At 40.4% G+C, this 14,040-nt stretch overlaps 1 protein-coding gene across 1 annotated transcript in view; it reads left to right on the top strand.

The window, feature by feature from the left end:
* Positions 1 to 14,040, top strand: part of klf5l (Kruppel like factor 5 like) — a gene marked incomplete at its 5' end in the record, with an annotated part of 27,393 nt that extends 13,353 nt beyond the window's left edge. The window contains 3 exons of the mRNA XM_079238000.1: positions 457 to 1,414; positions 2,436 to 2,495; positions 11,495 to 14,040. Coding sequence (XP_079094126.1) covers positions 457 to 1,414; positions 2,436 to 2,495; positions 11,495 to 11,673 — 1,197 coding nt within the window. The 3' untranslated portion in view covers positions 11,674 to 14,040. The remainder of the gene's footprint in view (positions 1 to 456; positions 1,415 to 2,435; positions 2,496 to 11,494) is intronic.

The raw sequence follows: 14,040 nt of genomic DNA, 5'->3' as shown, positions 1-14,040 counted from the left end.
GCAAAACAATCTCTTGTGATATATAATAATAATAATAACTTTATTTCTATAGCACCTTTTAAAAACAAAGTTATCTGCTCTACAGAGAAGCAAAGCATATTCATACATTACTTAAATACCAGTAAACAAAAAAGGACCATACCGTAAAGGCAATGAATACAACAAAACAGTGGAACAATATAACTGCATAAAAGATCATAAAAGGACATAAAAGGCCGACATCACCTAAAAGCAATTCTAGAAAAATGGGTTTTAAGATGTGATTTAAAAGAAGTTATTGATTATTCTGCTTGTACATTGTTAGAGATATAAAAGACCTTTATCCAGAGTGAAGATCCTCCTCTTGTAAAGCAAGAGGCATGGGGAGAAATTAAACTAGTTTTAAACTCAGTCTTAGGGAATTACCAATGATGGGTCGTCATAAATAACCTTGTCTCTCCTTTTGTTCTTTCCCAGGTTCGATTAGATTTGGACAAATACCTCCCCCAGGTCAACAGTCCTCTCCTGAGCAACCTGATCGATTCCGTGGACAGGAAATACCGACGAGACAGCGCTTCCGTGGTCGACGACTTCTTCTCCGAGGACAAAAGCCCCGCGCCCTACAGCCTCAACATCAACTTCATCCTCCCCAACACCACTCACCTTCGCACGGGCCTCTACCGGCCCAACACCAGGACTCTCACGCCGCAGCAGATCAAGACAGAGCCCGGGCTGGAGGTGCCCTGCTCCATCTCCACCTCGGGCACCCAGGCCCTTCCGGACTTCACCTCCGTCTTCAGCCTGCCACCCGTCGTAAACAACGTGTTCATCAAGCCGGACATGAGCTCCGACGTGGTGGTGAGTGTCCCTGCGGGGTCCCAGCTGCATCAGCAGCAGCAGCAGCAGCAGCAGCAGCAGCAGAATATGGACACGGAGCTCCACATCGGACCCCCAGCCCCCCAGTCGCAGGTCTACCATATGCCCATCGCCGGCTGCGCCGACCTCACCATGACTCTGTCGCACGCCAGCCCATCAGCACACGCCTCCACGAGTGGCAGGACCATGCTGAACCTCTGCAACGTCGCGTCGCCGACGACCAACACCAACTACATGATGGAGCACCAGCTGGCGCAGCACCACGGGTACTACCAGGTCTCGCCCACCAACTCGTCCCAGCACACGGCGCCCCACAGCCTGCCGCCCTCGCCGCCAAACTCTCAGCCGGGGAGCCCCGATGGTCAGCTGGAGCTGCTCCGGTTAGCACCACAACTTCCACCGCCGTACCAGCACCGTCTGGACGGGATAAAGGTGACGGGGTTGTCTCCGCACGCCATGCTGATGACACATGGACAGGGAGTCCTGACGGGTCCCAAATACAACAGGCGGAACAACCCAGAGCTGGAGAAGAGGAGGATCCACTTCTGTGATTACCCAGGTCGGTGTTTTATCTGCATTTCAATTTAGAATGTATCACAGTAAAACCGTCGCCTCACAGCAAGATGGGCCCAAGTTCGATTACTGCGCTAGACGGGTCTTCTGTGTGGTGATTGCATGTTATCACCTCGTCAGCACGTTTGATATAAGAATAATTTTGCATACAGGTGGATTATAATCATCCCCTGGTTGTCTGCTTTTGTCGAGGATTTGACTGCTTTGTCTTAAAGCTAAACAGATTTTTCTGCCAGGTGACTGTCCCTGAATGTAAGGTATCTTACTTACTTCATCATTTGCACGCTGTATCATTGGCCAGTAACAAATGCACTCTCTGCAGAAGCTATTTGTGTGAGTTAAAAGTGCCACTGCGCTCAAAGCTTAATCTGTTTTATTTTGTTTGTGAGTGAACTTTCAATGTCCAGCTGATGACATCACCTGAAATGGATGAAATGGGCGTTTCGTGCACACAAACCCTTCTTGATTGTCTGGTTCTTACCTCTCACTCGATAACTTGTGTTTGTGCTGAACTTACACACTTTGCCTCTGCATTGTAGCCTGTACCTATGATCACATGCGCGGCATACAAAACAATGTGCAATCCAATATCTGCCCTTGACTTTATTAACAGTTTGCCACACAAATGAAAATATGTTTCAACCACTCCGACGAGTTGGTTTAAATGGCTCTCTACCGATGTGAATGTTGTGTAAATAAGCTCCACTCCCAAAGCAAAAGCACAGATGCAAATCTGTCAGTAAAATGACAAACCAGGTTGCTGTCATACTTGATAACAAACTGCAAGAAGGAATGAGACCAATAATTTTAAATGATTCATCTGGGTTAACTGTCTGTGTTCGTCCCCTAAAACAAAACAACTCTAGAAACAGCACCTTCTACATCATGGACAAAGTACATTTTGTGTCCGTTGAGCACATGTCAGCCAAGCTCACGATCTCTCTCTCTCTCTCTCTCTCTCTCTCTCTCTCTCTCTCTCTCTCTCTCTTTCTGTGGTTTCTTCTCAGGCTGCTCCAAAGTTTACACAAAGAGCTCTCATCTGAAGGCACACCAACGGACGCACACAGGTAAGAAAACACTTCTCTGTGGGTTTAATTTGAAGTATTGTTTCTCTGCCATGACATATAACTGCTCTCTGCTGTCAGCTTTCTGACGGGTAAATCTGAAGGGTCGGTTCCAGCTACGACTTTCATGTATGTACAGCTCAGTCAGAGACTCTTCAGACGCCTTCGACCACAATAACTTTCCCCCTGGAACTATAGGAACCTAGAGGAACTCCTTGGGTTTCGACTGCAGGGATCAGGGTCTAAATAGGGTACATTATTTTACCCCCCAAAAGGCCCAGGTGGGAGGTAGTACTTTCCTAAAGGGATGAAGAAATCTTTGAGTTCCTTGAAAAGTAGTTCCTTGGACTAAAGGGTTAATATTAAGTCTCAAAGAATAACTTTGAGAAAAGTTTGTATGATTTGATGTTATGGGTCAGCTCATGGCTTCTGGTGGTTGAGCAGAAATTCAAGTAGCAGATACCAATCGGTTAATGCAAGCGCAACGAGCTAATTTTAATTATCACCAACATCTCCTGCAACAGGTGACTGGATTCTGATTGGAGATTCGGTCACGAACTGATAGCTATAGGATTGAAAATAGTAAATACAACTTGTGTAATATGTACAAATCTGATCTCTCAGGTGCCGTGCAACCTGATGTGTGGTATTAGTACTTTTACTGTAACAAATTATTTTCACTGTGAGCTAATAGAACTTTTACTCAATTAATGAATCAATTATTCTTATCTTAAAATCACATTTTAAGTTCTGAGAATTGGCCAAGTGAAAGTTACGATGTCCCAGAAAATCCATTGTCTTGCGCAGGTTCTTTTATCCACAATGATGAGGATTTGGACGAAGTTGCACAAACTCCCACGCGTGTGTCGCCTTGTGAAATCCTATGTATTATCTAGTTCTATCTAAACTAATCCTGGGATTGAGCTTCAGCTTGTTTTTTTGTATTTTCCATATTTTGTCACATTACTAGTTTCGATACACCCAGTAACTAAGACGGAACACAATGAAGAGTAGAAATAACACAGAAGCTGAAGAGTTTTCACATGCTCATACCTGTCGTCTGACTTCCTCAGAGGGAGGGAACAAAGAGGGAGGGAGGAGGGGAGGATGAAGGAAAGAGGGGGGAAGAGGAGGGAAGACGTGCTGGTAAAACGAATGCCAAACCAGTTACTCCAGCTTTTCAGTCCCTTTTCTTGAGGGGGGTTTGCAGAATGGGGGAAGGTTGCCTTGTGTTTCCCTTCTGTAAGATGAAACCTGTGGACTCCCAGCAGCGTCATACCTGGAGTTTGGAGATTTACTCATGCGATAAAAAGCTGCAGTGAGAAAACCGCGACGGAGAGAAAGACAGCATGTGAATGAACGGGCGGAGAGAAACCGGTCTTTCTGTTGTCGTTGATGAGATGAAACTTTATGGATGCCAGTGGGGAAGTTGAGCTGTTGCAGCAGGATATAAATAGACTGTAAAGTATGCAGTGAGAAGAGTAAACAAAAAGGTCAGGTTTCTAGTGTCGCTGTTTCTATCAGCACACGGTCACACAGGTTTGAATTGTAATAATTCGAATGAAATTAAAACTCTGTGAAGCAGAGAGGAACACTTTGTCTTTAACATACCACGATAGTGGATTTATCTTAAAAAAAATGTTTGGCACCTGGAGGAGTTTTTTTTTTTATTAACATGATATCAAATTAATCAAATTGTCCGTTTCCCTGATGGCACATGTTTGTGTTTCTTCATGCCGGGCTCCATGTTTCTGACTGACTGGGTGACCAACACATAATTCATATCAGTATGTGCAACAGTTTTAAGGAGATCAAATGCGTTATTGGTTCCCAACTTTTTGGGCTTTTGATTCCTCAAAGTTTTGACCACAGGAACTCCCCCCCTCCCCTGTTATTTTACTCAAAAGTGCCTGATCTGGGGGTGTTCGTTGGTGTGGGGTTTGCAGCACTGAAACTTTGCGATTGTAAACAGCAAAAATAAATGTATTTTAAGTGTGCAATAAGGCCCACGGCTGGAACACTGCGTGTACAATCACATGAATCCGAAACAGGCGACACATGCAACCGGGCAAAACCAGACTTGCCTCGTCTTGTTTTTTTTTATTCAGTTGATGGTGACTCATCGTAAAGAAATATTGGGCTGACGGTTCCCAACTGCAGGAAATATTCCGGGCAAATCAAGCCAAGATGAAAACAACATTGACCAGAGTGGACGTGACATGGATCTCCAGTCATATTCTGCCACTTCTCTCCTTACCGCCTCTAAAGAAACCTGCGCACCTGTGTGGTGATCTGGATAGACCCCCCATTACTGTTGCTATAAACTGGTTCATCTTGTGTCTCCGGATCAGACGGTTCACTGTTGATGAGGGTTATGCTGCATCCTCTGAACTGTGGAGGACCTCAAGGCTCAGTCCTCAGCCTCCTTTTTATTTTCAATCCGTGTTATTTAGAACAAATCCTAGCGTTTCTTCTCCAACTCAAAGGTCAAAAGATATTACACATTATATTTATGACTGTAACTTGTAAAGTTATCCAGTCCTGCATTAACTTATAGTAGTCTTTTTTTCTTCTTTTTGTTCTCTGACTTTAGAAAGTTATTCATGCTTTTATCTTTTCCAGAATTGATTAATGAAGCTATCTGTTTGACTACTTAAGTGGAAAAGCCTGCTCACACCTTCAACTCATACAGTCGTCTATCCAGCAAATATAAGAGATAACAAACCATAACATAACACCAGAGAAGGAAATACAAATGAAAAAGAACTGAAAGTCTTGACGTTTGAGAAGCTGAAACCAGTAAATCTTCGCGGAAAAGAGGAAGTTTGTTGCTGTGGATCCACTAATGGGTAATCATTTCGCTTTAGTGTGTCTATGTTTGCATGAATGTGCCAGAAGAAGTATTTCTACAGTTTATTCCTGTCGTCACTTTGACAGTAATTGTTATCTACATGTTGCATCAGCGTTCTGTCACTGCAGACAACCTGAAATGTGGCGGAGCGTCAGCCCCCATTTATGTATGTTACGACTCACTGGAAGTGAGGTATTACTTTTCTTTCCTTAAGGCCATAGTATCAGGAAGTTCTCTCTCTCTCGCTCTCTCTCTCTCTCTCTCTCTCTCCTTTTCTCTCTCTTTCGGTCTGTTTCATTGAGTATCACTTTCATTTTCTTCACCAAAGTTAACCTAGTTTTTTAAATCACTATCGAGGGAAGTCTTCTTTTCACAAGTTATTTTTACTACGAAATCAAGTCATGCTGACTGCAGGTTTGCTCCCGTTGTAGATCCTGTATAAATATATAAATATATATAGTTTCAAGCAGGTTAGGTCTACTGAAAAACTCTTGATTGGTTTAAATGTGTTGTTATCTGCATGAGACACAAGTTTAGAGCTTGATGTACTAGACTAGGTTGCTTCACAACTATTTACTTAGTAGTTAGAAGTACTTCTAAACTATGTTTTAATACTTTACTACTAATTTTTACTACTATATATTCTACCATATTTGTAATATATATTGATTTTATGCTACTTTTTACTTCACAGCATTTCTTAAGAAGTATACTTTTTACAGCGCTGCATTCATTAAGTTAAAATTGACTTTTCAGATTTAAATTTTACATAGAAAACATATGAGGAGATAATGAAATATGATGCACTGCTTTACCCTTAAACTAACCAGTCATGTATAAACAAATTCAAGCGTTATTAATGCATGACAGGGGTGCCTTTTGATTGTCGTGTAACGGAACGGCCGATCTCCCTCCAGCCAGCTGCCACATGTTTAGGTTTTGAGGCGGTATAATATATAGATATAAATCATCCTTTCCTCTTTCTTTGGAAAGCCTGTGACGGGTATAAATAGAAACAGGACGTCGGACAAAAGTTCAGCTCAAAGCGGTCGCTCAGTTATGGACAAAATGCACAAAAATAGATTTTTGAATAGTTCGAACCAACTGTGTATTTTTTATGGTAATATTCAAACATAATTTTAACAGCCTGCAGGCGGGTCTTCTTCCTACGGGATTTAATTTGCACTCGTGTTGCTAACTTTTTTGCTAACAGTTAAAAGTTTACGGGCGGGACTCGCTCTTGTGTGTGACGGTTGGGCATGAATACAGGAAATGGCTTCATCAAGGCATGAACCACCTGTCGAGGTGCATGTTGTGGGAGTCCATTGCTATCTGTGGCCATTGACTGCCCATTTTGCCCCTCCCACCAGTACGAAGGGGGGTCAACCTTGACCGTGGACTCAGCAGCTATTTGAGCTCTGCACGTCGACTTTTGTGTGTGTGTGTGTGTGTGTGTGTGTGTGTGTGTGTGTGTGTGTGTGTACACATGTAAAGAGTGGAGTGCTATCAGGGAACCCTCCAGCCCTCTTCACAAACACTGAGCTGATAAAGCTAAGAGGCCCACAAAGAGTTTATGGGCGTCCCGGAGAGCCGGAGGTTGTTTGCTCTTTGACTCAGTAAAAACAGGCCGAGATGATTGTAAAATGTTATTATCATACTCCCGATGTATTAAAGGAGCCTGTGAGTGTGATTTGACGTAGAATAAATATGTTTGCATGTGCTTGCCAAGATCTGGATATTTTATATTGAAAGTTTATTACACTGGGATTTTGTCAGTTGCATTTAGGAAATTGAATAAAGTTTAATATTGGAGGGTCGGTCTTAGTAAGACCATAAATTAAGTTAAGATTGAAGGTATAGAATTGTGTATTGCGTATCATGACTTGGGTTACAAAACAATATATCGCGATATTGTAAGCCAATATTTTGTTATTTAAAAAAAATCTAATTTAATGAAAACTGTCATAGTATAAAGAACGAGCACAGTATATAATCACAACATTCATCAACTACATCAGCTACTTAATGCACAATCTGAGTAAAGGAATACAAGTTTTGCTTGCAGGATTCTTTCGGCAAACAAATTAAGTATATACAAAAAAGATTGTATATATTTCGTAGCTATTGATTCAAAATCAATTTGGTGTTTTTGAGAATCGAAACAGTCTCACAAAACATAGCATCATGATACTTAAGTGTATCGATATTTTCCTACACTCCTTATTAAAAGGTGCCGTATCCAAGCAAATACGGTGGAAGAATAAAGACAAACAGCACTTACTTTTCTCCATGTTTTTCATTTATTTTAGCTTGATTCAAACCTTATTTTGTCTTTTACTTTAAAGTGATAGCTGCAGAGATACATCTTTAATTATCAGAAGAGAAGTTACACATGTTTCATGCAGAGTGACTCAAAGCCCCTGTTGAAATACATTTATATATATATATATATATATATATATATATATATATATATATATATATATATATATATATATTCCTACAAAAGTCACGTCAGCGTGTAACAAAAGCCTTTTTTTTGTCCCACAATGATGGATGTGCTGTTACACTCAATGTACTGTTTAAAAGTGTGTGTTTTGTTGTGTTTGTGTGAGTGAGAGAGACTCAGTGTTTGTCCATTATGGGTCATGACGTATTCAATAACTCATTAGTGTTTATGTGCGTTTGTGTTTGAGAAAGAAAGAAAGAGAGATAATAGTTGATCGTTTTTAATCAGCCACCTGATCAAACAGCTGCTGCCTTTCAAAGGACCGGCAGACACCGAAACCTGTGTTAGTTAAGACTAATTCATCCATAAGAGGCTGAAAAAGTGGGAGAATAGAAAGATGCATCGCTAAAAGTACAAAATAAAATCACTGCAGCCAGCTGAAACATTTCAAAAGACAAACCATGTTTCACCAATGCTTTAGTAATTGTTCTCCTTTAGAATAAAGGAAAATGCTAGCGTGGATGGATGGGTCAGGGGTAGGTTTTTTTTTCACCTGACCTTCTGGCAGCTTGTTTAGGAATATATACCACTCAAGTGTGTTTGTTCTGTGTGTGTGTGTGTGTGTGTGTGTGTGTGTGTGTGTGTGTGTGTGTGTGTGTGTGTGTGTGTGTGTGTGTGTCGTGTTTCACCAGCCCGCTGTAATAATAGTCTGCGCTTTTGACCCCGACAGCGCAGCTATAGAGCAAAGCCAAACACACCTGCGGCTCGAGAGCCTCAGCCTTTTTATATGGAGACATTTGTACGCTCCACCTCTACACACACACAGACACACACATACATACACACACACACAGACATCGAGAGCGATTAACTGTAGAAACTGGATATTGTCCTGATAGGAGGCTAGAGAGCCTCTGATGTTTGCGGTTTAGCAGCTTGTTGGATTCAAAAAGGCTTCTGCCGTGTTTAGAATCACTTTAAAATGAGTGTTGGACTATTAAGGATGGGATGTTTGAAAGTTTCACACAAAAAACACCCTCTATCATCCTTATTTTATATTCTTCCTATCAGCGGACCCCCCTTGTGCTCTTTGGACCCCCATTGCTCCGCTAATGGCTGTCACTGGGTGATTGATGGTCAATAGCAGTGGCTATCTAATCAGCACTAACGAGGTTCACGCCGCTAACGAGCGCTTGACAACCCAAACAGCCAAACTCCCTCAACACCGGCTGATGAAAGAGTTTCCTTCTGGGACCTTTCAGCCACTTAGAGATCACGTTTTGTGGCATTAATGTGAGGAACTCCAAGAAAACAAAAAGACACATAAAATTATCAATTAAAACATTATAGGCTTCCACAACACGTTTTCTGTCAGACTAGTGGAAAGATATATTACTTTATATTTATGCGTCTGTAGATTTCTCCTAAATTCACCAAAAGTTACCGTTAGAAAATGTCTCATTTGCATATTCAAACATGAAATTTCACATAGCATATTTAGCCTCTTTTATACAATATTTATAACTAAAAACATGGAGAAAATGTATGGGTTTTTTTTGTCTGTCGAGTATTTCCTGCTTTCTGGAGTGAAACAAAGAGATATCCAAAACTCCCTCTCTAAAAACATGAAACAAGAACATGAACCTGACTTTATTAATGTAAGAAATCAACTTGATATTAAAACAGTTTAAGACAGTTGTGTCTTAAACATATGACTTAAAGAAAAGACTCAACAACATACAACATGCTTATTTAAAAAAATAAAAAAGGATTTTAGTTGACAAATATATCAATTTTATCCCTTTAACTTTAAGAAGACACGTTATTAAAAACACTCACAGCATTTCATACTTTATTGTGACGTGAACTCACACATGAAAGTGTGGAACCACAGTTGAAGGGGCTTTATTGTTGAGTTATCTCCTCCTCCGTGTTGTTTCTGCTCATTCCTTCCATTGATTCTCTGACATCCATTTTCACCTCGGCTATGAAAGATGACTTTTTCCCCCCGTTGTGTGCACACACCAGCCTATTCAGCAGACCTTTTTATTCTCTTTGTTGATGATTAGCTCACTGTGTGGCAACCGCAGAGAAATGTCAACGATTGGGTGGGGTGGGATAAGTGTTGTGTTAAGATCTTGGCTCGTTGTTACAGGTTCTTTTTTTATCCAGAACTACCTTATAACTACAAAGAAGTGCTTTATCAGTGCATTTGCTTTTTTTTCAGTGTTTTTAAATTGTCGTACGCTCATTGTTTACGTCCATGTTTGAGATTGCGTGAGATTCGAACAAATCGGGTGCACGCTCATTAACCCTCGAACCCCGAAGCACTTATTTGCTCCTCTCACACTTTACTCTCTGTGGCCTGGAGTTTCACAATAAAAGTCCTGCATCTCTATGGAAACAGCACAATCATGGCAATAAGTAGCAATAATAATAAAACAATTACAATCTTACAAAACTTTTTTTAAACACAATTTTAAATGAGACATCTAGAATATAATATCACAATTGTAAGCTTAGTTTTGGTTACTATTTCTGATGTACCGCACATGATGTGTTCAAGGAACGTTGGAAAGATGAAATCTGACAATAATGACTTTTTTTACAGCTTCTGATAAAGATAAATGGTTTAGTTTGGTGGTTGTTTAGAGAAAATTTGTTTTTTAATCGCGTCCAGAGGGTTTTAAAAAAAGGAAGAGTAAGAAGCAAAAATAACAGGGGACTTTTATTGTAAAGAGTTTATAGGAAATTAAATGAAACAAAATATATATATATACGGTTCACCTGCTGAAATTCTTTAAATGATACTTAAAATGTAAGTGCTTTCTTCCTCACACTTTTATTTATTTTATTTTTAAAAGAGACGTTTTCTGTTTAGTTTTTTTATGTCAGCTACATAGTCTGTATGAAATGCGCCATACAAATAAATATTAAATAAGTATAATTGTTCTATCCAAACAGACGGGTTGCATTGAAGTGTGGACTCTGAAATAAAGACAAGCGTAACCTCGAGAGAATAAAACTGCAGACATACTGGAAACAAGTGTTGTTGTTTTTTTAAAGGAAACTTTATTATATTAATTAATCATGGTTATGGCTGCAACAGTGCATCTTTTTAATGTGTGAATGAAGCAATCAAGTTCTCTTTTGTCTTAGCTTCTTTTTGTCTCAGAAGTGGCTCCGTGTGATTTAAATCTCGGCGTTCGGCTTCATGGAAATGAGCCGAGTGTTTACAAGAAGGGAGCCGTGAAAAACCACAAACTCTCGCCCACGCTGCCAACCGCCATTGACCCCGTTTAGAAACACATCCACACGTTTGTCACTCGCACTTTATTGTGAAGGTACAGTTTGTTAATGTTACCAATGTTAATGTTACAAAAGTCCTTTTTTTTGGGTTTAGGTAATAAAAGTACTTTGTTTGGTTTAGGCAACAATAGTACTTGGTTAGGTAAAGGTAATACATGTACTTGGTTAAGTTTAGGCAACAATAGTACTTGGCTATGTTTAGGTAATAAAGGTACTTGGTTTGGTTAAGGTAACAAAGGTAACAGGTTTTGGTTAAAGCAAGTTCATTTGTTATGTAAAATAAGACAAAGCTGACTCGGTTTCACACGGACACAAACATCGTTCTGCTGGGGGAAAGTCTGTGTTTGTTATGGTCCAAGTTGCCAATGCCCCGTCCTCTCCTTTCTCCTGCAGGTGAGAAGCCGTACCGCTGCACATGGGAGAGCTGCGACTGGCGCTTTGCCCGATCGGACGAGCTCACCAGACACTACCGGAAACACACCGGAGCCAAACCCTTCAAGTGCATCGCCTGCAGCCGCTGCTTCTCGCGCTCCGACCACCTGGCCCTGCACATGAAGCGCCACCAGAACTAACTGCCACACGATCACGCAACAGACATGACGGCCACCTGAACTTAACTCACGGTACCAAAATCATCCCTGTGCACCCTGTGTTTTACTCCGGCGCTCCTTGCTAACATGAAAAGAGTGATAGTAGACAGCTAACGGTGTCCTCAGTCAAAGAAAAGTGCAAGGATCTTTACATCTGTTGTGGACTTCTCAGCACATTTAATGGCACATGAAATGGCACAATAATGAATAGAAGTGGAGAGAACATAAGCAATATTATGCAGTAAGACAGTTGTCATGCCAAGTTAAACAAATTTAAAAATATATTTTTCACAAATTGGAATCCAACATTGTTTTTGTGTTACCAATATTGGGGTAAAAAAGACGCCCCAGGTTTTCACAACCTCTATGTGTCCTCACCTGTCTGCTCGGCGTTCGGCAGCCTGCACTTCAGAAGTTTAGATTTTTTTTTTTTTTTACAAGATCTGGTTCAAGCAACAGTTTATTTTGGGTCGAAATTTTAAATGAAATTTTTTTAGGAAATGTCACATTTTTTTTCCCACCCTTTTGCAAGTATGAGTTATTATTCAAGGAATCCTTCAGTAAATAGTGTCATTTCTGGGATTTTCTTTTCTTTTTAAGAAAAGATGCTTATTCGAAACTCCTAGCTGGTTTTGGAGGTTCAGAGTTTCGTTGTGCAAACAGAACTGCCGTGGACGTATTATTACTGAGACGATACCAGCCGTCTGCTATCAGTCAGTTTGCTGAAGTCTTAACACCGGAGCTAATGATCCACCAGGGACTCAGAGATGATTTTGGTGTCTGGTCTCATCACTAAACAGTTGAAAAACATGCACTGGTCCAACTCGTAAAAACACACTTTCACACACTTTCACACACACTCAACATGCATTACTTTCTGCCAATATGGGTCATCAGGACTGTGGCGTCAGCCTCCTTCTGATCACATCGTGGAAACACTTCCTTCTCTTGTAAACAACATGAACGGTTTGTTTTCCCATAAATCTACCATCATCATCATCATCATCATCATCACTGCCACCATCTTTTATCATGACGTATGAACTTTCAAAGAGGGGTGGAGATGTACGTCCCTCCATCCTGCCGTTGTAAATACCTGTTTATAAACGTGTGCATATGTGTGTCTGAGAATACAACGAATGTAATGAGATTTATACTTGACAACCTTTTTTTATTTGTATTTTTTTATTTTACATCAAATGTTAATATTAGTAATATTCCATGTTGAATTTCCCTGAAACAAATAATCGACACAATCAGAGAACTCTCTGTGGAAAAGTTAATAATCGCCTATTCGTGCTTGTTTCGGCACACGTAATACCTGTCGAGCTCGGAGAGCGGAGGGATTCGCCAATGTTTGTATCCATGACACTACCTGTTGCCACGGCGACCAAGCTCCTCTGACAGTTTGCGGTTTTGCTTGCCGTTTCTATTCAGCGCCGGGGTTTTATATTTTTTTCGGGGTTTTTTTTTATTTTATTTTTTTCTCCTGTATTTGTTCAACACTTCAACTGGAGAAAGTTTAATGTGCAGTGCGGCTGCACATTAAAATTACACTCTCACTGATCGCCTGCAGGCTGCTTGGATGGCCGATTAACGATCACCTTCGTCGCATGACATCCAGCGGCTCCTGCATTCTTCCCCGAGGAAGTACATGGTACAAATCAAGAGTCAACGTCTGCATCGTTGTTCTCTCTCGGCCAACCTTTTCTCTTTTTGCTCGAATTACATAAACCAATGCAAAACGTGACAATCTTCCAGCAACTTTAAAACATCTTCCGGTGGGGCTTGAACGATCATCAATGAACAAAAATCCAGAATGTGCCCTCGTTCAGAAGCAGAGAAATATACTTCATATATTTGAAGATATTTTATTATGAACCCACATCTGATCTCACCTTTTTCTTCACTGTTTCTATCACTTTGCAAGAATGTGTGTGTGGGTGTGTGCGTGTGTGTGTGTGTGTGTGTGTGTGTGTGTGTGTGCGTGTGTGTTAATGTCATGTTGAGAAATGTGTTTCAACACTATGATTGTATGATTTCTTCCCAAAGAAACAAGTTCCCCTATCTCTCTTTCTCTCAAGGAGACCACCCACTGTGTACATAACTTTAGTTTAGTTTTGAGACTTTGTAAATATATTTTGGGTTTTTATTCCCTATTATAATATTAATATTTCTTTTCTTTTATTGAACTAATGGGATTTTAGATCGGTTGTATGTGAATGCTCGTTTAATTTAGTTTTGATACCCGTGTGTAAGAGAATTTATCAGTTTTGTGTACAAATTGTTAAGAACAACGATGCTTTTGTTTTCTGTTTTGTGCAATGAAATAATAAAAAAGGATTCATA

Source organism: Taurulus bubalis (genome assembly GCF_910589615.1).
Source record: "Taurulus bubalis genome assembly, chromosome: 2".
NCBI lineage: Eukaryota > Metazoa > Chordata > Actinopteri > Perciformes > Cottidae > Taurulus > Taurulus bubalis.
This window is presented reverse-complemented; position numbering and strand designations above follow the sequence as displayed.